The 23,293-nt window shown below is 43.4% G+C and overlaps 1 protein-coding gene across 1 annotated transcript in view; it reads right to left on the bottom strand.

Annotated features, from left to right (window-relative positions):
* The window catches only part of LOC124615550 ((Lyso)-N-acylphosphatidylethanolamine lipase-like), a 53,194-nt gene that overhangs the window by 7,333 nt on the left and 22,568 nt on the right, over positions 1-23,293 (bottom strand). Inside the window, exon 6 of the mRNA XM_047143525.1 lies at positions 945-1,062. Coding sequence (XP_046999481.1) covers positions 945-1,062 — 118 coding nt within the window. The remainder of the gene's footprint in view (positions 1-944; positions 1,063-23,293) is intronic.

Genomic DNA, 23,293 nt, shown 5'->3' with positions numbered 1-23,293 from the left:
GCTACATATAAATTATACGTGAGGCTCTCTGTGCTAACATTCACTCTGATTTGAGAATAACTGGGACAATGTTTCACAACTTGATTTAAGAGAATCTGAGGCATTCTTTCTCATCAGTGTCTCTAAGAAAAGGAGTCAAATTGTAATTGCAGCAAGAAATAACAACATAAACTAACTGCAGCCTACCTCGAGAAGACTGCACTTCTGCCTACATTTTGCTGTTAATAAATACAACACTGTAGTGTCCTAGGACATTGAATATAGTAATATCATAATGGGGATACAGTGAATGAATTCATGTTCAGTTCTTTGGTGAGTCCGAATTCAGAACTGGGTTGGTTCAAATGGCTCTAAGCACTATGGGACTTAACATCTGAGGTCATCAGTTCCCTAGACTTAGAACTACTTAAACCTAACTAACCTAAGGACATCATACACATGCATGCCCGAGGCAGGATTCGAACCTGCGACTGTAGCACCAGCGCGATTCTGGACTGAAGTGCCTAGAACCACTCAGCCACAGTGGCCAGCCTCAGAACTAGGCCTGTATACCAGACAATCTTACATTTGTGCATGAAACACCCCAAAATCATTGTGATGCACAGAATGAGGGAAGACACCTTGGTAAATAAAAGCCCTCTAAAAATTACGCAAAAGATTTCTTTACTAATTCGTAGGTATAAACAATAATATCAAGCAATCTATGTAATAGCTATTTTGAAATTCCATGTATTTTGTGTGCTCACCTCAATAATATATTACAAATCCACAGGTTATTTTGAAATAGAATGGTGTAAAGTATGACAGGTAAAATTCAAATGTTTCTTATTTAGTTGTCAAGACAGACCTTACACATAAGGGTGAAATCAATTTTATTTTTGTCTGCTTGTAATTAATTTTTCTATGGACTGAATGAACCATAAAAATACACAAACAGTACTTACGTGGGATTCTGAGCGTTGCACTGATAAATGTACTGAGGTATCAGGCTAACATTCTCTTCAAGTGCTGGTGCGAATTTTCTTGTAAGATCAGGTCTCGTCTTTGCTATTAACCACTCACCTGAAATATTTCATTGCAGATGTAACACGAGAATACATATTTAAAACTACGCACACAACATTAAACATATATCTACATCTACATTTATACTCCGCAAGCCACCCAACGGTGTGTGGCGGAGGGCACTTTACATGCCACTGTCATTACCTCCCTTTCCTGTTCCAGTCGCGTATGGTTCGCGGGAAGAACGACTGTCTGAAAGCCTCTGTGCGCGCTCTAATCTCTCTAATTTTACATTCATGATCTCCTCGGGAGGTGTAAGTACGGGGAAGCAATATATTCGATACCTCATCCAGAAACGCACCCTCTTGAAACCTGGCGAGCAATCTACACCGCGATGCAGAGCGCCTCTCTTGCAGAGTCTGCCACTTGAGTTTATTAAACATCTCCGTAACGCTATCACGGTTACCAAACAACCCTGTGACGAAACGCGCCGCTCTTCTTTGGATCTTCTCTATCTCCTCCGTCAAACCGATCTGGTACGGATCCCACACTGATGAGCAATACTCAAGTACAGATCGAACGAGTGTTTTGCAAGCCACTTCCTTTGTTGATGGACTACATTTTCTAAGCACTCTCCCAATGAATCTCAACCTGGTACCCGCCTTACCAACAATTAATTTTATATGATCATTCCACTTCAAATCGTTCCGCACGCATACTCCCAGATATTTTACAGAAGTAACTGCTACCAGTGTTTGTTCCGCTATCATATAATCGTACAATAAAGGATCCTTCTTTCTATGTATTCGCAATACATTACATTTGTCTATGTTAAGGGACAGTTGCCACTCCCTGCACCAAGTGCCTATCTGCTGCAGATCTTCCTGCATTTCGCTACAATTTTCTAATGCTGCAACTTCTCTGTATACTACAGCATCATCCGCGAAAAGCCGCATGGAACTTCCGACACTATCTACTACGTCATTTATATATATTGTGAAAAGCAATGGTCCCGTAACACTCCCCTGTGGCACGCCAGAGGTTTACTTTAACGCCTGTAGACGTCTCTCCATTGATAACAACATGCTGTGTTCTGTTTGCTAAAAACTCTTCAATCCAGCCACACAGCTGGTCTGATATTCCGTAGGCTCTTATTTTGTTTATCAGGCGACAGTGTGGAACTGTATCGAACGCCTTCCGGAAGTCAAGAAAAATAGCATCTACCTGGGAGCCTGTATCTAATATTTTCTGGGTCTCATGAACAAATAAAGCGAGTTGGGTCTCACACGATCGCTGTTTCCAGAATCCATGTTGATTCCTACATAGTAGATTCTGGGTTTCCAAAAACGACATGATACTCGAGCAAAAAACATGTTCTAAAATTCTACAACAGATCGTCGTCAGAGATATAGGTCTATAGTTTTGCGCATCTGCTCGACGACCCTTCTTGAAGACTGGGACTACCTGTGCTCTTTTCCAATCATTTGGAACCCTCCGTTCCTCTAGAGACTTGCGGAACATGGCTGTTAGAAGGGGGGCAAGTTCTTTCGCGTACTCTGTGGTATCCCGTCAGGTCCAGTGGACTTTCCTCTATTGAGTGATTCCAGTTGCTTTTCTATTCCTTGGACACTTATTTCGATGTCAGCCATTTTTTCGTTTGTGCGAGGATTTAGAGAAGGAACTGCAGTGCGGTCTTCCTCTGTGAAACAGCTTTGGAAAAAGGTGTTTAGTATTTCAGCTTTACGCGTGTCATCCTCTGTTTCAATGCCATCATCATCCCGGAGTGTCTGGATATGCTGTTTCGAGCCACCTACTGATTTAACGTAAGACCAGAACTTCCTAGGATTTTCTGTCAAGTCGGTACATAGAATTTTACTTTCGAATTCACTGAACACTTCACGCATAGCCCTCCTTACGCTAACTTTGACATCGTTTAGCTTCTGTTTGTCTGAGAGGTTTTGGCTGCGTTTAAACTTGGAGTGAAGCTCTCTTTGCTTTCGCAGTAGTTTCCTAACTTTGTTGTTGTACCACAGTGGGTTTTTCCCGTCCCTCACAGTTTTACTCAGCACGTACCTGTCTAAAACGAATTTTACGATTGCCTTGAACTTTTTCCATAAACGCTCAACATTGTCAGTGTCGGAACAGAAATTTTCGTTTTGATCTGTTAGGTAGTCTGAAATCTGCCTTCTATTACTCTTGCTAAACAGATAAACCTTCCTCCCTTTTTTTATATTCCTATTAACTTCCATATTCAGGGATGCTGCAACGGCCTTATGATCACCGATTCCCTGTTCTGCACTTAAAGAGTCGAAAAGTTCGGGTCTGTTTGTTATCAGTAGGTCCAAGATGTTATCTCCACGAGTCGGTTCTCTGTTTAATTGCTCGAGGTAATTTTCGGATAGTGCACTCAGTATAATGTCACTCGATGCTCTGTCCCTACCACCCGACCTAAACATCTGAGTGTCCCAGTCTATATCTGGTAAATTGAAATCTCCACCTAAGACTATAACATGCTGAGAAAATTTATGTGAAATGTATTCCAAATTTTCTCTCAGTTGTTCTGCCACTAATGCTGCTGAGTCGGGAGGTCGGTAAAAGGAGCCAATTATTAACCTAGTTCGGTTGTTTAGCGTAACCTCCACCCATAATAATTCACAGGAACTATCCACTTCTACTTCACTACAGGATAAACTACTACTAACAGCGACGAACACTCCACCACCAGTTGCATGCAATCTATCCTTTCTAAACACCGTCTGTACCTTTGTAAAAATTTCGGCAGAATTTATCTCTGGCTTAAGCCAGCTTTCTGTACCTATAACGATTTCAGCTTCGGTGCTTTCTATCAGCGCTTGAAGTTCTGGTACTTTACCAACGCAGCTTCGACAGTTGACAATTACAATGCCGATTGCTGCTTGGTCCCCGCATGTCCTGACTTTGCCCCGCACCCGTTGAGGCTGTTGCCCTTTCTGTACTTGCCCAAGGCCATCTAACCTAAAAAACCACCCAGCCTACGCCACACAACCCCTGCTACCCATGTAGCCGCTTGTTGCGTGTAGTGGACTCCTGACCTATCCAGCGGAACCCGAAACCCCACCACCCTATGGCGCAAGTCGAGGAATCTGCAGCCCACACGGTCGCAGAACCGCCTCAGCCTCTGATTCAGACCCTCCACTCGGCTCTGTACCAAAGGTCCGCAGTCAGTCCTGTCGACGATGCTGCAGATGGTGAGCTCTGCTTTCATCCCGCTAGCGAGACTGGCAGTCTTCACCAAATCAGATAGCCACCGGAAGCCAGAGAGGATTTCCTCCGATCCATAGCGACACACATCATTGGTGCTGACATGAGCGACCACCTGCAGATGGGTGCACTCTGTACCCTTCATGGCATCCGGAAGGACCCTTTCCACATCTGGAATGACTCCCCCCGGTATGCACACGGAGTGCACATTGGTTTTCTTCCCCTCTCTTGCTGCCATTTCCCTAAGGGGCCCCATTACGCGCCTGACGTTGGAGCTCCCAACTACCAGTAGGCCCACCCTCTGCGACCGCCCGGATCTTGCAGACTGAGGGGCAACCTCTGGAACAGGACAAGCAGCCATGTCAGGCCGAAGATCAGTATCAGCCTGAGACAGAGCCTGAAACCGGTTCGTCAGACAAACTGGAGAGGCCTTCCGTTCAGCCCTCCGGAATGTCTTTCGCCCCCTGCCACACCTTGAGACGACCTCCCACTCTACCACAGGTGAGGGATCAGCCTCAATGCGGGCAGTATCCCGGGCAACCACAGTCGTAGTCCGATCGAGGGATGCGTGGGACGAGCTGGCCGTCCCCGACAAACCCCCATCCGGACCCCCACAATGATGCCCATTGGCAACAGCCTCAAGCTGTGTGACCGAAGCCAACACTGCCTGAAGCTGGGAGCGAAGGGATGCCAACTCAGCCTGCATCCGAACACAGCAGTTGCAGTCCCTATCCATGCTAAACACTGTTTTGCAAAGAACGTCTGAACTAAACTACAGAGAGCGCAAACAAATCGACAAAATTTAAACGGTTATTAAAATACAAGATTGCCTAGTAAATTCATTAATGCTGCTAGTTGCGCACTGCTGACACTGCTCGGCGGCGGAAGGAGACTACGAGAATTTACACTATTCAGGTACTAAAACGCGATGCTACAACTCTCAAATACTATAATACGCCCGAAATTTATGAATTAAACAATGCAAGTACCAAAAACATGCAAAGAAATTAAGAATTAAACTATGTAACAAATGAGTGAGCTAGGAGTATACGACTTGCTGCTGCAGCTGCTTATCCAACGGCGGCAGGGAGCATACTTCAAGATATCACATAAATCATCAAACACTAAATGTGAGACATCTGGGTGATGACTGAGCACATATAAAATAGTGATAGGCCAGGCCAGCCACTATCAATCACTTTATAACTTCTGAAAACATGGTGATTTTTGTGGGGCAGCAGCGGGTGCACAGCACAGAAATGTAATCCATGGGCACTGGCAGCAGTGAGTTCTTGATGCTTACAGTGATGTGGAGGAGTAAACAGAAATGATGATGATGATGATGATGATGATGATGATGATGATAAATCCTTGGGTAACAGAAGAAATATTGAATTTAATTGATGAAAGGAGAAAATATAAAAATGCAGTAAATGAAGCAGGCAAAAAGGAATACAAACGTCTCAAAAATGAGATCGACAGGAAGTGCAAAATGGCTAGGCAGGGATGGCTAGAGGACAAATGTAAGGATGTAGAGGCTTGTCTCACTAGGGGTAAGATAGATACTGCCTACAGGAAAATTAAAGACACCTTTGGAGAGAAGAGAACCACTTGTATGAATATCAAGAGCTCAGATGGCAACCCAGTTCTGAGCAAAGAAGGGAAGGCAGAAAGGTGGAAGGAGTATATAGAGGGTTTATACAAGGGCAATGTACTTGAGGACAATATTATGGAAATGGAAGAGGATGTAGATGAAGATGAAATGGGAGATAAGATACTGCGTGAAGAGTTTGACAGAGCACTGAAAGACCTGAGTCAAAACAAGGCCCCGGGAGTAGACAACATTCCATTAGAACTACTGATGGCCTTGGGAGAGCCAGTCATGACAAAACTCTACCATTTGGTGAGCAAGATGTATGAGACAGGCGAAATACCCACAGACTTCAAGAAGATTATAATAATTCCAATCCCAAAGAAAGCAGGTGTTGACAGATGTGAAAATTACCGAATTATCAGTTTAATAAGTCACAGCTGCAAAATACTAACGCGAATTCTTTACAGACGAATGGAAAAACTGGTAGAAACGGACCTCGGGGAAGATCAGTTTGGATTCCGTAGAAATGTTGGAACACGTGAGGCAATACTAACCTTACGACTTATCTTAGAAGAAAGGTTAAGAAAAGGCAAACCCACGTTTCTAGCTTTTGTAGACTTAGAGAAAGCTTTTGACAACTCTCTTCAAATTCTGAAGGTGGCAGGGGTAAAATACAGGGAGCGAAAGGCTATTTACAATTTTTACAGAAACCAGAAGGCAGTTATAAGAGTCGAGGGCATGAAAGGGAAGCAGTGGTTGGGAAAGGAGTGAGACAGGGTTGTAGCCTCTCCCCGATGTGTATTGAGCAAGCACTAAAGGAAACAAAAGAAAAATTCGTAGTAGGTATTAAAATTCATGGAGAAGAAGTAAAAACTTTGAGGTTCACCGATGACATTGTAATTCTGTCAGAGACAGCAAAGGACTTTGGAAGAGCAGTTGAACGGAAAGGACGTGTCTTCAAAGGAGGATATAAGATGAACATCAACAAAAGCAAAACGAGGATAATGGAATGTAGTCAAATTAAATCGGGTGATGCTGAGGGGATTAGATTAGTTTTGCTATTTAGGGAGCAAAATAACTGATGATGGTCGAAGTAGAGAGGATATAAAATGTGGACAAGCAATGGCAAAGAAATCGTTTCTGAAGAAGTGAAATTTGTTAACATCGAGTATAGATTCAAGTGTCAGGAAGTCGTTTCTGAAAGTATTTGTATGGAGTGTAGCCATGTATGGAAGTGAAACATGGACGATAACCAGTTTGGACAAGAAGAGAATAGAAGCTTTTGAAATGTGGTGCTACAGAAGAATGCTGAAGATAAGGTGGGTAGATCATGTAACTAATGAGGAGGTATTGAATAGGATTGGGGAGAAGAGAAGTTTGTGGCACAACTTGACTAGAAGAAGGGATCGATTGGTAGGACACGTTCTGAGGCATCAAGGGATCACCAATTTAGTACTGGAGGGCAGCGTGGAGGGTAAAAATCGTAGAGGGAGACCAAGAGATCAATACACTAAGCAGATTCAGAAGGATGTAGGTTGCAGTGGGTACTGGGAGATGAAGAAGCTTGCACAGGATAGAGTAGCATGGAGAGCTGCATCAAACCAGTCTCAGGACTGAAGACCACAACAACAACAACGATGATGATGATGATGATGATGAGGAGGAGGAGGAGGAGGAGGAGGAGGAGGAGACTTGGGGAAGAAGGTGAGGGGGGAGGATCCAGGATCCAGATGGAATGGATTGCGACAGTCATTAAATTTAAGTAAGTTGTGCTCTGCAGTGTGTTTCACCATTGGGTTGCAAACTCTTTTGGCCAGTTTGACAGTGACCATTAAATCTCAGGTTTATTGTGGGCAGAATCTAACAAAGTCAAAAAATACTCCAGCCAATGGCTGTCAATAGCAAGTTGCCAGGTGTGAACAGGAGGATAACAACAGGTGGGACACGGACAACAGAGACAGCACACCCAAACGAGTATCCAAGAGCAAAAACCTAAGGTTTAGCAAATTCTAAGACTAAAACAACACTGTGTACTGACAACGATACAAGAGCACAGCAAAATCATGAATTAAGACAGAGCTGGCACATCACTAGCTTTACAATGTAGCCACAAGCATCAATTGGCTAACAAGATAAGCATGGCTCTGCAACCAGAGCTGCAGCAGTGAGGCTAGCTCTCGCATATATAGCAGTGCCATCATCGAATTCTGATCTCGGCTGAACTTTCAAAACCGTCAGTCCAGGGTACCACAGGGTGAACAGCTGGTGGTAGTCACGCACACACAGAATGCTGTGTAGAAATTGCAGCAGAGCTGTATACGATGGCTGCTTTCATACATGGCTCTTCCTCTGATGAGACAGGATAAGCCTATACAGGATTGGAGTAGAATGTGCTGTGTGGATGACTCAGACAGATCTTGCACCTGAATCTATCACACGTATATGATTCATGTGGCAATGGCTTGGAGAGTGAGCCTGGCACAGGGAAGGACCAGAATGTTATGTAGATTGACTGGGAAGGGTACTCATTCTGCTAGAATTCATAATTACCATAGTTTAGAACTTCTGCACTAGTAATTATAAGGACTTTGTGACATTACAGTAAGCCATGTAAGGTAAAACACAAAGTATAATAAGTTCTGAGGCTGCCCACTAATCAGCAAAAAATTCAATATTTCAAATAAATTATGCCACATGTGCAATGAAATTCACATATAATATACAAATATAAAAATAAGGTTCATTAGATGGAGAGACATCATTCCTTACTCATTCAAGTCTCCGGCAGGAGGCATATGACAATTATGTTACTGATTTAGCCTGTTGTATATTATGTTCAACCCTTTCCAGCGACTGTTCTGCTCTAAGGCACAAGCACACTCATCACCAGTGGAACTATGGTACGGGAGACAACAAAACAACATGTAACATTTCCCCTGAATTCCACCTCTGTAGAAGCATTTCTTATTCCCCCCCACCCCACCCCCCCAAGTATCTCAGTAAGTATCTCCACCTTGGAGAATGGAGAAAGGGATTCTGGATTACTGGAAGTTTTACTGCATACCTAGAAATTCATAGGCAGTCTGCATTGCACCCGTGGACTTTGAGCAAGTAATGAATTTCAACTTCTTACTGTATCTGAACTGTCCAAAGACTTTAAGCAGCCTTTTGTTCAGGTCAGTGTAAAATAAATTGTTGATTCTTTTAGAGAAAGAGAATGCCCTGGGCATGTCAAAGTTATCTGTCATTTTGCAACACTTGGAGCAGCGATCAGATAAATAATGATCATAAACTTCCATAAACCCTGAAAAAGTTAAATGCTGGGAGTGATAAAGGAATATTAGGAATATTCAGTCTCCACCACTTTGAATTAATGTATTCACCACACTACATATTTCAGATAGCCAGATATCATAAGGTATGGTACAGTGAATAAACTGGTTAGTTTATGAGAATAATTTAGACACACACACACACACACACACACACACACACCTTTTTCCATTGCTCTCAAAGTCTCTATACAGTACAACAATGCATACCTGCATATAACACACATGTAACCCAAACAGAACGAAAGAGTAGCCTCTAAAAACACTGACAACCAGGATTTTTTTCGCATAATGGGTTCAAGGAAAGAAATGACACACGAGAAATCTTCCAGAATATTGAGATATTTTTATTAACCCTTTTGCAGCAGGAATAAATAGGTATTTTGACCATATTTTGCTGGCCAGTGTGGTCAAGTGGTTCTAGGCGCTTCAGTCTGGAACCGCACAACCGCTACGGTCACAGGTTAGAATCCTGCCTCGGGCATGGATGTGTGTGCTGTCCTTAGGTTAGTTAGGTTTAAGTAGTTCTAAGTTCTAGGGGACTGATGACCTCAGATGTTAAGTCCCATAGTGTTCAGGGCCATTTGAACCATTTGACCATATTTTAAAGACCACATCACACTCCCAGCACAAAATCTTTGCCCTTGGCCAGCAGGCACTCTTCTCTGCAGACTGTTTACAAACACTGCAAAGGCATTGAATGTTGTGGATATATTACTGTATACAAACAGTCTGTTGACACACCCATTTTTACAGGCTTCACCAGGGGCACTAGCCAACAATTGCAACCAGTACCTGCACCAGGAAACTAGTGGAGCTCCTATTGAGGAAATGAGCACCATCCCTACACGTCATTGATACACTGAAGCAAGTACCTTTCTGCACGTCATGGACATATCTCTGTCTGATAACTACATAATGTTAAGTGCAACCTCCTGTCACTGAATTCAACTGCTCACTCACTTTTGGGCCAGGAACTGGCCACACTCGTAGCCCATCAACAGGAACTTGCCGAGACTGGCCCAGATGCTCTGCTTTACATCACAGCTGCTCAGGATGAAGCTTCCCTGAGAATTTGTATTATGCCACTGAACTTTGTTTCTGTTATTCTCAACTGATCACAAACGATCTTTCAGTTGTTACTAGAACCAAACTTTGTTGTGAACTTGTGCCATGAATAAAGTATATTCTTAAGTTCAACCTGGGAATTATTTACTACAACCATTTACTGCAACGTTCATCACCCACAATTGGTTGTAACAGAGGCAAGAGTTAAACTTTTGATATAATATAAGCAACGAGGATAGAAATGTGTCTTCTATGGCACTCTAATCTCATTCCAGGGACATTACTTTACTGCCCAGGTTGGATACTTTGTGTGAGACAGAAACTTACACTGTGTGTACATTGTTGCACTTTTGTGGAATCTGTAGACCTGAATACCATATGTTTGTTTCTGGAGGTCATCGCCTGTGGAAAAATAAGGGATAGTTCATCACAGGTACGTATCACTTGACTATGTGTCACGGCTGTACAGCATCACTATTCACACCAGTACCTCCTCTGGCTTCAGTGCCTTTGTCAGCTCTTCCCTTAGTCCATTGCCCGCCTGCTCCCCATGTCCAGCTGTGCCTGACACTGCTCTGCCCATTGCAGTCATGGTCGGCCCTTCTCACAAAGCTGGCTCACCTAGACTTCCATTGGTGATGAGGTTTGAGTCCACAGGCTGCAGCTCCTTGGGTCATCAACCCATGCCATCCCGCCCAGCCACCATGGCCCATCCCTTCCCCCATGCCCTATGCTGTCCTACCACTGTGAACCTTCACCATGAAGATGCAGCCATGTTTGGAATTCCTCATGAGGGTGGCTCAGCCCAAGACATGTCACCTGGCCTTCCTCATGAAGATGGCACACATCATCTTCCAGCAGCAAGGTCCGCTTTCTCTCCTTCTTGCCACATTTGATACTACATCCACAATGATGAAACCATTGTCAGATCCCTACACACAGCACCACAACTCAACTGCCACCCAAACACTGGCCTTTCCCAGCCATACCTGACAGACTCTTTTTTTTTTATGCCTTTGTCTTTTTGCAGCCATGGCTGGCCTCCCTTTCCTACGTGGCACTACACTTTGACTTCTGCCAAGCAGAGCATCTGTAGTCTTTGCATCATCTTGCAGTTCCACTACAGCTGAACCCGACACTATCCTCCCACAGCCAAGTCCATTGCTGCCCGCCAAATCATGCTGCCTCTTCCAGCCGATACATCGGTGGTTGAGTTCTTTCTTTCGAGAGCCACACAACCCTATGCACCTCTGCTTCTATGTAACATACATCCTTCTCTGTGGTGAAGATTTTTGTATGCACCTAAGCATGCTGCAATAACAACTTTCCTGATGCCCATTGGTCTCACTCCATCCAATTGTTCCCATATTCCAATGAATGCTGTGGCAATGGCCTTCCTGCCACCTCGGTCACCCTTTGGCCCATGTTTTTCCTGTGCTCCTGTGCCTGTGCCCTTTTCATTCCTTTTCGTGGCATCTCTCTGTCCTCTGGAATCCATCGAACATTCCTCTGTTCCTCCCATATGCTCTCAAAGCCGGTGACCACTGTCCACAAGTTAGTTAGTGCCTGCCGACACTGTGTCTGTCATCACCGTCGCACGCCTTGCATCACACTGGTTGAGCCCAGTCTTCCACCGTATCCAGCAATCCTGCTACTCCATGGCCGCCAGTACCTTCGCACCTCATACTGGGCCACTGGTCTTTCCTTTGTGGGCCACTGGGAGGCTCACATGTGGTTGCATTCTTCACTACCGCTAATTCTCCTGCATTTTCTCTTCACAGTACTGGCCAGGTCAGCCACAACCTGGAAAGCATTCACTTCAGAATACTCGGTAATCTATTCCTGCAACTGGGTTACAGCTGCTCTGAACTCCTCGTTCCGTTGGACCTCTCCTCAGCCAAAGTAAGTTCCAATGCAGTATTGGTGGCTTCAACAATTGGGCTCAATCATCTGTTCAAAGAACAGGGGTGTTGTAAATTGGCCATAGGCTGCCCACATAACACATCCAGCACATCTTTGCCCAGAGTGTTTGCCTGCCCTTGGCGCACAGGTGTCTCTCCTCTGGAGACAATTTACAAATACCACAAGGGCTTCACATGTTGTGGTCACAATACTGTATACAAACTGTCTGCTGATACACCCATTTTTACAGGCTTCACCAGGGGCACCAACCAACAATTGCAACCAGTACCTGCACCAGGAAACTAGTGGAGCTCCTATTGAGGAAATGAGTACCATCCCTTCACGTCATGAAGTCGCAGACATACTTCCAACTGCTCGATACTTAAGGTGAAGCAGCAGCATTCAATTGCTCACTCATTTCCAGGCCAGGAGCCGGCCACCCTCATAGCCCATCAATCAGAACTCACAGTGACCAGCCCAGATGCTCCACTCCACACAGAACTGTCTCCATATTGCTCCACAGTACTCCACATGGTACAGCCCCCAGCAAACACCATTCTACAGCCACCTGAGATGAGGCTTCCCCTGGAACTGGTATTATATCAGTGAAATTTGTTTCTGTTATTGTCAAGTGATCACAAACAATCTTTCAGCTGTTCTTAGAACTAAACTTTATGGTATATTTGTGCTGTGAATAAAATGTTCTTGAATTCAACCTGGGAATAATCATTCACTAAAGAGTGCATCTCACGCAATGGCTCTTAACAGTGATGAGGAAATTTAAACTCTCATTATAACAAATACATACTTTCACAAAACATTTTCTATATAATCTTGTTTTCTATAAAAGGTAAAAAGATTCCTGGCTGTAAATGTGCTGAACTTCCCACAAAAAAAAATATTTTTGTATACTAAATTATTTTAACACTGAAGTATTTGAAATCTCTTATATAAAGAGATTAATAGTAATCAACTTTTGAAGCAGTGTAATTTGCACGGCCCTACTTGGGCAGTCTCTGGAAAATTGTTTCTTTGCCTAACACTTTTCCAGTCAGCTTCTTGCTTCTCTGAAAACACATTACACGTTGTCTACAATTCAGTTTCCTCCTTTTCTCTCTACATTTTCTTTGAGGAAATGGCTGCCAGGGAAGGGGGAGATGGTGGGAGGGATGGAGAACATGACAAGATTCAGAATGTTGGATATTGCTTCATTAAAACAGCTGCCTAAGGAATATGATGGAAATGTCATGTGGCTAGGGCCTCCCACCGGGTAGACCATTCACCTGGTGCAAGTCTTTCGAGTTGATGCCACTTCGGCAACTTGCGTGTCGATGGGGATGAAATGATGATGATAAGGACAACACAACACCCAGTCCCTGAGTGGAGAAAATCTCCGACCCAGCTGGGAATTGAACCCGGGCCATTAGGTATGACATTCTGTCGCGCTGACCACTCAGCTACCAGGGGCAGACATGAATATGATTATCTTGAATGAATGCAACTGGCTGGATACTTTTTTGATGTAAAAGGTTTGGAGCACTTTAGTTATTTTTTTCCATTTCTACTTAAACTGGCAACATTGAAAGATATGAACTTTATTATTTCTAGCTTTATTTCTAGCTTTTGCTAATAGCGTTAAGGAAAAAACAGACATCACAAAAACATTATGTTTGGAGGAAGACTTGCAGCTATAAGTGTTTGTTCCAGCTTTCTTTAATGTGGCCTTTTAAGGTCACAAACATTGGCAGTTTAATAGCCTGATATGCAATTCTAATCTTGAAACACAGTCTCCAACAGCCTACTTTTTCATGCATTTATTCATCTCTAGGAAAATTTGTCAGCTGCATGATTTTCAGAATAGTTTCTTTTATATAAACATACTGTTTTTATTTTACGTACAATTGTGAAATATTTATCACAAGTTGTTTGGCTCTTGTATGACATAGCATACTCATACTGCTGGCATTTGAAGAATTTCTTTTGGCTGGGCTTATGATCACACTTATGTCAAAGGAACTAGCCTTCTTAGATTCTGACAGCAATGGTGACTTGAAAGTAAGCATTTATGCTACTATTTTCTTGACATCACCAGTTATTCGTATGGTATTTCTCACTTATGAAATCTTATGCTCCCTACTCATCATAAAATCTCAACAAGAAATGATGCTTTTGATGAGGTTCGTGATGATGTGGGACATCACCACAAATAGGTGATCATCAAGGATTATTCTCTTCTGTTACAGCATGGACTATATAGGAGCAAGGATTTCTACAAAAAGTGTTCCATTTGTAAAGGCAGAGGAGGGGAAGGGGGGAGCAATATTATGCTACAGAGGACATATGCCTGGACTTCCATGGGATTTGTGACAGTAATTGAAGGCACCCAACAGCTGCCGACCGTGTGAAAATTATTGTGTACCACCAACGTCCTTTCATGTTTGATGTCTTTCTTCACGATGATGGCATCTTCCTGTAGGATAATTGTCTATGTCACAAGGTCAGAATCGTGCTTGAGTGGTCTGAAGTGCATGATGTTTTGACCATGTAATTTTCCTGATTTGAACTTGAGGCAACACTTCTTGGATGCTTGCAAATGCCAGATCTGCACCCACAAACCATCAGGCAACAATTTATGATAATACTATATGAATAACTGTGCATCAATATCTGGTGTTCATACCTTCAGAACCATGTCTATGTTACACAGAATTGTCACTGTATTGCATTACAAAGGCAGACAAACACAATATTAAGTAGATGGTTATACAGTATTGGCTCATCAGCGTATGGAAAAAATAGATCACTTAATGCTACAGGAAGATTTTGGCGGAGAACTGAAAGACTTGTGTTCAAAGATATTAGCAAGGATGGGAAACCTGAAGATTTATTTGTCTGTTGGAAAATTAGAGACAGTACTCGAATCTTGTGTCCAAGAAACATCAGTCCAGTTAAAAACAAAAATAACAAAAAAGGCAACAATTATCACTTTATGCCTAGTCATTACACAATTCTCACTTCATGTTTATTCATTAAAGAAAGCAGTGAGAAATTCAGGATACATTCGGGGAATGTGCTTACTCTGGAAAGATTTTAAATGTTACATGGGACATCCTATGACACTGAATGCCTAATAGGAGAGTACACCCACTTTCAGTTCCAAATGTCTGACAATAGCCAATGCAGAGGGGCTCCAGAGACTGCACACTACAGAGTGTCAACACAACAATAATTCATCTCACAAGCATGTAAGCCACCTGTACTTATTATGGTATTCTATCAGGTTTATTTATCAGAAATAGGTCATTTCTAGTTATTGAAGTCACAATTTTGTTATATTTTTTAACATTTACAATACTTGAATATTTTAATCGTTTAGCTACTTTTAGTTTTGGTAGTTACTGCTAGGATCATACTGACACAATAACTTGTAAGCACACTGACATGTTCAGAACTCAGTGGTCTACTTTTGAGGTCAATGAATAGCTGCTCAAGAGAACGCAAAAATAAGAAGCAATTGAGTCCAATATATTATTAAATTATAACAATATTGAAAATTCCTGGATGTAGTGGTACATTACACAAGGGTAAGGCAACACTCGCCTACAGCAGGCTAATGTGCGAGCATAAAAACAAGTAACAGAAAATCAATGTAACTTTCAAGCTCTTGCACTACTTCTAGTAAAATTATACTCATTCACACACATACTACGCAAAACCCTAAAGCACAAAGGCAGGCAGGCATGGTGTGAGTGAGTGAGTGAGGGAGGGAGGGAGGGAGGGGATGGGTGGAGGGAGAGAGGGAGACCACATGAAAAGGAGAAAAGTGGTGGGAGAAGGCAGTACATGATCTGAACAGGGAAGGAGTGGTGTGGACATAAGAGAAAATGGGAAATGAAACATAAGACAGTGAGAAACAGGTTAGTAGAAGTTTATACCAGGGAGATTCCGAGGGTGCAGGATGAGCTGGAGAGATAATTCCCACCTGCATAGTTAAAGAGAAATGTGTGCTGGACTGGGGTACCAAGATAGTGTAGCAGCTATTTAAATCATCAGTGTTGTTGTGTGCAGCGTATTCAGCATGTAAACTGTCACGTTTGTTGTTCTCTACAGTTTGTTGGTGGTCATTCACGCAAGTGGACAGTTGGTTACATGTCATACCCACAAAGTGTGTTGTGTAGTATTTGCAGCATGGCTGATACGTAATGCAGCTGCTAACAAGCATCACCATGCCTTTCATTGGGTAGGAAATGTCTGTGACTAGAATGTAGTTGCAGGAGTGGAGGGTGTACGGGACACATCTTGCAACTGGGTCAATCAAAAGTGAATTACCCTGGGGAGCAGGATTGGAATATGAATGGACAAGGATATTCTGTAGGTTGGGTGGGTGGTGGAACTCTACTTCGGATTATGTCGATGGGATTTTAGGTAGGATATCCCTCATCTCAGGCCACAATGAGAGGTAGTTGAAGCCCTTGTGAAGGATGTGGTAGAGCTTTTCAAGGTCAGGGTGATACTGGGTGAACAGAGCAGTGCTGGTTGGTGGCTGGTTACAACATTTACTGGTGTCAGAGGATGAGATGCCACACTCCTGTTTATGGATGAGCTGCATAAAATAATGTCTACCAACACAGAATCTGACAAAGTTAGATTTTGACAACTCCAGCTTTCCCCTGCAGATGTAGCATACACAGGTGATGGACTGTAAGGTATATACTTTTTGACAGGGAACATGTGGCAGCTATCACAGTGGAGGTATTATTGGTGGTTGGTGCACCTGATATGAATAGAAGTATTTATGGAACCATCTGAGCAGTGAAAATCAACATTTAGGAAGGGTGGTAAGTTGTGTTGAGAAGGACCAGGTAAAGTGGATTTGGGAGTCGGTGTTGAGGCTATAGAGAATAATGCAAAAGTTGTCCCACTATGGTTCCCGATCATGGAAATGTCATCAATAAATCTCAACCAGACGATTCATTTTAGGTGTTGACGGGATAAGAAGATTCCTCCAAATGTGGCCCATAAATAAGTTTGGTAGGATGGCGTCATAGCAGCATAACAATATTAGACTTGTATAAGAACAATACTGTTATAGCACAAGCTTGTTTACAGAGTTGGCCTTTGGAAGTGAAATAATTGTGGGTCAGCATGTAGTTGGCTAGGAGGATTAGGAAAGAGGTGGTGTGTTTGGTACCAGGAGGACATCAGGAAAGGATGTTAGGGGATATTCGTGTACAAGAATGTCACACCCACAGAGACCAATGAGTCTGGTGGTTAACGGGACAGGAACTGTGGAGTGAAAGGGAAGGAATTGAGCAGTGTCTTGAATGTAAGATGGGAAATTACAGACAATAGTTTGGAGGTGTTGGTCAAGAAAGGTAGAGGCTGATTCTTTGGGAGCATTGTACCCGGCCAAAATGGGATAACTTGTAGAAAGACCTGTGAGGTTGGGTTTGTGGAGTTTGGGGAATGGGAAAAAGGTTGGAGTGAAGGGGTTTGTTGGTGTGAGGAAGGAGATAAATTCGGATTCACAATTTGGGATGGACCCAAGGCCTTGATAAGCTGCTGGAGGACATGTTGAACTACTAGGATGAGATCACAGTCATATGGTTTGTATGCAGATGTGTCAGAAAATGGGCAGAGACCTCAGCCACACAGCCGCTCGTTTTGTGACCACTGTGTAGGGCCTTTGTCTGTGGGAGGGATGACAAGGTTCAGGTTATGGATAACTGTGTGTTCCATTGGATTGCTGTTGGACATGCAATGGAGGGATTCAGGAAAGGAAGGTAAGGGCAGGCTAGAAGTGAGGAATTCCTGAAAGATTATCAGGGGACAACTGGGTGGATGGGGAAGCAGGATCATGGTTGGAGGGAGATTGGATGTGTTTTAAACAGTGTCATATAGGGGGTTTTGGTTGGCTGTTGTTAGCGGGGTGCATGGTGAAGAAATATTTCCACTGCAGAGAACCAGTAAAGCAAGGAAGGTCCGCTGGACTTAGATTCTGTGTTAAAGGTGAAGCCTTTAGAAATTACTGAGGCGTCTGCAAGGTTCAGAGTTTATGCCAGTTTTAATAGTAAGTCCATTAGGTGTGTGGTGTCACCGCCAGACACCACACTTGCTAGGTGGTAGCCTTTTAAATCGACCACGGTCCGTAGTATACGTCGGACCCGCGTGTCGCCACTATCAGTGATTGCAGACCGAGCGCCGCAACACGGCAGGTCTAGAGAGACTTCCTAGCACTCGCCCCAGTTGTACAACCAACTTTGCTAGCGATGGTTCACTGACAAATTACGATCTGATTTGCCGAGACGATAGTTAGCATAGCATTCAGCTACGTCATTTGCTACGACCTAGCAAGGCACCATTACCAGTTACTATTGATGCTGTAAAACATGTACCGTCAAGAGCGATGTTCACCAATTATGGATTAAAGTTAAGTATTCCACAGCTACGTCCTTTTTTGCTAGTCTCATCTCCTTGACCTGTTCTAGACCTCACGCCAGCCTGCGTGAGCTAAAACGCGTGCCTTTCGGCTTCCTCTCATAGTGAGTTGGCTCTCTTGCCAATCCACAACAAGGTGGTATACCATGAACCAAACAAGACTTCAAAAAGAGGATGTGAGATTGGAATTTTGCAAGGGCTTTGAGGAATTTTCAGATTTGGTGAAGTACAATGAGTAGCAATTCATGGTTGGATGGCTGGGAGAAAGGAGGAGTCACTGAAAAAACTGTTAGATAAGGTTGAAAATTGCAATGTAAAAACTTGTGGTGGTAGTGTTATAATGGAAAAATAGTAAGATTGGTGTAGAGAGCTATGTTGTAGGAAGTTCGAATGAAGGCCAGAAAAGGTTTTAAAGAAGCAGGACATAGGTTGGGGTGCTCATAAATAAATAGGTTCAATCATAAACTGACAAGTGCAACAGTAAGAAACACCTGTGATCATGCAACCCAATCATAAAAACACAGGCATGACTGGTTAACAATCAAGCTGGACAGCACAAGAAGGTAGAGGAGAAAAAATTAAAAACAGCACTAGATTTAAATGTTCAAAAAACAGCCATCACCACAAGAGCAGGAAGTTATAATGTGGCACTTATTAATGGGGTGGGTTGTTACAATAGGGGGTATTTAAATTGTGCAATAGAGGGTGGCTGATGTGTGTTTTTAAGGCAGGTGCAGTAGAGGAACAGAAAGTATAGACATATCAAAGAATGGGCAGTGAGTGGTAGGCACATAAACAAATATAAACAAAGGTAATGATGTATAGGAAGAGGGAGAGAGCTGAATTAGCAAATTAACAATAATCAAAACTCTTCATTAGAAAAATATGCAAAATATGGTACAGGTAACCACACACCTATAGTAAACTGATGTGTGGAGCATAGAAAACATGTAACAGAAAAAAAACTACACTCACACAACTATACAGACATCCAAAGGTTCATTCGTGTGGCCATGGTGAAATTTATTATCAGTTTTTGGAAGCAGCTGCTTGGGCTGATGGAGATGATGAGGGGATAAGAAAGGACACACAAGGCAAGGAAGGGGTAGCAGATGATCAGTGGCTGCACAACAAGATGAAAGATGTTCAGAGGGTGAAGCATATAAGTGATACACAGTGAGTGGAGGAGGAGAAAGAAGGGAGGGAAAAAGAAAGAGAGAAAGTCGGAGATGAAGAGGGAGCCAGAGGGGACAGGAGTGGAGAAAAGGGGAAGGGGAAGGGGAGGGGAGGGGAGAGGGGAGGGGAGGGGAGGGGAGAGGGGAGGGGAGGGGAGGAGTGGAGAAAAGGGGGAGGGGAGGGGAGGAGAGGAGAGGAGAGGAGAGAGAGCGAGAGAGAGAGAGAGAGAGAGAGAGAGAGAGAGTGAATTCCTGCATGGTGGGAGGGGGGGGGGGGGGAGGAAGGAGGAAGAGTGGAGGAAGGAGGAAGAGTGGAGAAAGAAGTCAGAAACGATGTGGGAGGGGGAGGACTCAAGTGAACAGACAAGAGAAGGAGAAAATAGTAGCATGCAGCAGCGGGAAATGGGTTAGCGGTGATTTAGGCCACAGGATTGCAAGAGCACAAGATATGCTGAAGAGAGAATTCTCATTTGTGTAGTTGAGAGAAACTTGTGCCAGAACAGGATATCCAGATGACCCATATAGAGAACCAGCTGTTGAAGTTTTTTGTATTGTGGTGTGTAGCATATTTGGCAACTGGATGAATAAGCTTTTGGTTTGTCACAGTTTGGCAATGGCCATTCATTCATGCAAGGAGACAGCTGGTTATTTGTCATGCCAATATCAAAGGTGGAGCAGTAACTGCAACATAGCTGATAAATAACAAGCCTGCTTTCACATGTGGTCCTGAATTTACTGCATATGAACTGCCTGTGACCGGACTGTAGTAGGTGGTGGGAGGGTGTATGTGACAGGTCTTGCACCTGGGCCGAAGACTCATGGGGGGAAAGATTGGAATATGGACAAACACGGATTTATTCTGCAGATTTGGTGGGCAGTGGAACACTGTTTTGGGTGATGTTGGTAGGATTTTGGTGTGGTATCCTCCATCTCATGGCAAGACAATTAGCAGTCAAAGCCATGATGAGGAATGTAATTGACCTTTTCCAGGCCACAGTGACACTGGGTGATCAGAGAAGTGCTGGATGGTGGCCGAATCAGAGGTTTACCCGTGTAAGGCAATGGCATGAGAGATATGTTTATCACACAATCCAAGCTCAAACCATATTTCACAACCTCTATTCTTTTTGAAAAATCCTTTGACTCAGTGACCACAAATTCTTGAATGCCATCACTGTAATAGAAACTCTTGTCCTTAAATGGCTGGAATAGCATTCCCAACACCATCAGAGGAAGCTGGCCCAGTTACTCCTGTCTCGTGCCAGCATGAGATTACCTGAAGCCAAGAAAGAGCCAACCCCTCTGATCCAACTACCATCAACCCTTCACAGCTCTCCAACATGACTTGCTGACATACTCAGTCTTTCATATCCCCCAAAACTTCCTCCTGTCTCCTCAAAATACATTAATTTGTTAACACCCATCCCATAACTCTGTTTTCAGAGATTGTGCCAAAATTCTGACCCCTATAGAAGTCTCAGAACTAAAACTAACACAAAACTAAGTTCAACCATGCTGAATTTGTAAAGGATGTTCTTTCCTTTACTGATTCTCTGAAGTGGAAATATTTTTTCACCACGTAGTCCACTGATAACAGCCAACCAAAGTCCTACATAGAACCTTGTTTAAAACATATCCAACCTCCCTCCATCCATGATCCTCCTCTCCCTTCCACAGTCATCCCCTGGTAATCTTTCAGGAATTCCTCACTTCTAACCTGGCCTCATCTTTCTTTCGTATATCTCTCCCCAGTCAGTCCAACATCACTCCTGTGGAACACATACCTAACTGTAACCTGAAAACCAATCCAGATCTTATCATTTCCACAGACAAATGCTCCATCACTGCAATCATGAATTGTAATGCATATGTGCCTGAGGGCCTCTGACTTTCCAACATATTTGCAAACAAACCTTACAACTATAATACCATTCCATTCCTTGTCAATGCCTTAGGTCCATCCCAAAACCTGAACCTGAATTCACCTCCCTCCCCACGGCAGTGCCCCCCATACTTCAATCATTTACCTACTCCTTCAACTCCACAAACTCAACCCCACAGTTCTCCCTACTGGTCATCCTGCTGTGTCTGAGTACAATGCTCCCAGCAGAACAAACCTATGCCTTTGTCAATAAACACCTCCAAACTATTGTCCATAACCTCCCATCCTACACTCGGAACACTGCTCACTTTCTTCATTACCCCTCCACAGTTGTTGGTCACTGTGGATGTGATGTCCTTTTACACCAACATCCACTATATCCATAGCCTTGTGGCCATGGAACACTACCTTTCCCAATGTCGTCCTGATACTAAGCCCACCACCTCTTTCCTAATACTCCCAATCAAATATATAAACAAGTCCATGGTCCTGGCATGGATACTTGTGTGGCACCATTCTGTGCCAACTTATTCATGGTACACCTGGACAAATCTTTTTCATCCAGTCAATGTTTAAAACCTATAGTCTTGTTCAGATTCATTGATGATATTTCCATAATCTGCACTCATGGCAAAGACATCCTTTGGTCTTTCCTCCATAACCTCAACACCTACTCCCAAATCCACTTTGCCTGATCCTTCTCAGCTCAACTTGCCATCTTCCTAGAAGTTCATTTCCACCATTAAGATGGCTCCATAAAAACTTACTGATCATATCAAGAGCACCAACCATCAATAGTATCTTCAATCTGACAGCTGTCATCCATTCCCTATCAAAACATCTCTCTTTGACAGCCTCACTACCCTTGGGCACCACACAAGACAGGAAGGCAGAAGTTGTCAAAGCGTACTTATCACCTTACCTGAAAGTTAACTGACAGACAATATTCTACCCAGCTCATCCATAAACAGATGTCCTGTGCCGTCTCCTGACACAAGCAAATGTGCTAACAAGCACCAATCAGCACTCCTCTAATCACCCAGCATCAACCCAACCTTGAAAAATTCAATGCCTTCACCAGGGCTTCCACCACCTCTCAACAGTGCCCAAGATTAGGAATAACCCACCACCATCCAAATAGTGTTCTGGCAGCCACCCAACCTACAGAATATCCTTGTCCATCCTTAATCCACTCCTGCTCCCTATGCTGCACCCCATACAAACCTCATACAATGGCATGAGAGATCCGTTTATCACACAATCCAAGCTCAAACCATATTTCACAACCTCTACTCTTTTTGAAACCTTGTGTTCAGCCCAGGTGCAAGACCTCTCCCATGCATCCACCCATTGCCTGCTGATGGAGTCTGCTCATGGGCATTTTCTAGCTAATAAAAGACAGGGCCACATGTGAAAGCAGTTATATCAAACAATAGATATGCAGTAATTACAGCACCACATTCGGTGTGCATAGCATGGAACGAACTATTCACCTGCACGAATGGCCTCTGCCGAACTATGAAAAACTGCAAACTTGACCTTCCAGCTGCCAAACATGCTGCAAACCTCAGCACAAATCCCTTCAGCAGCTACTTGACTACACGGAACAATTGGATATTCCCAATGTCAATGAAATTCGCCAACAGCTGTATACTTT

Source organism: Schistocerca americana, chromosome 5 (genome assembly GCF_021461395.2).
Source record: "Schistocerca americana isolate TAMUIC-IGC-003095 chromosome 5, iqSchAmer2.1, whole genome shotgun sequence".
NCBI classification, from domain to species: domain Eukaryota; kingdom Metazoa; phylum Arthropoda; class Insecta; order Orthoptera; family Acrididae; genus Schistocerca; species Schistocerca americana.
Note: the sequence above shows the minus strand (reverse complement) of the source record. Positions and strands in the feature narration are given on the sequence as shown.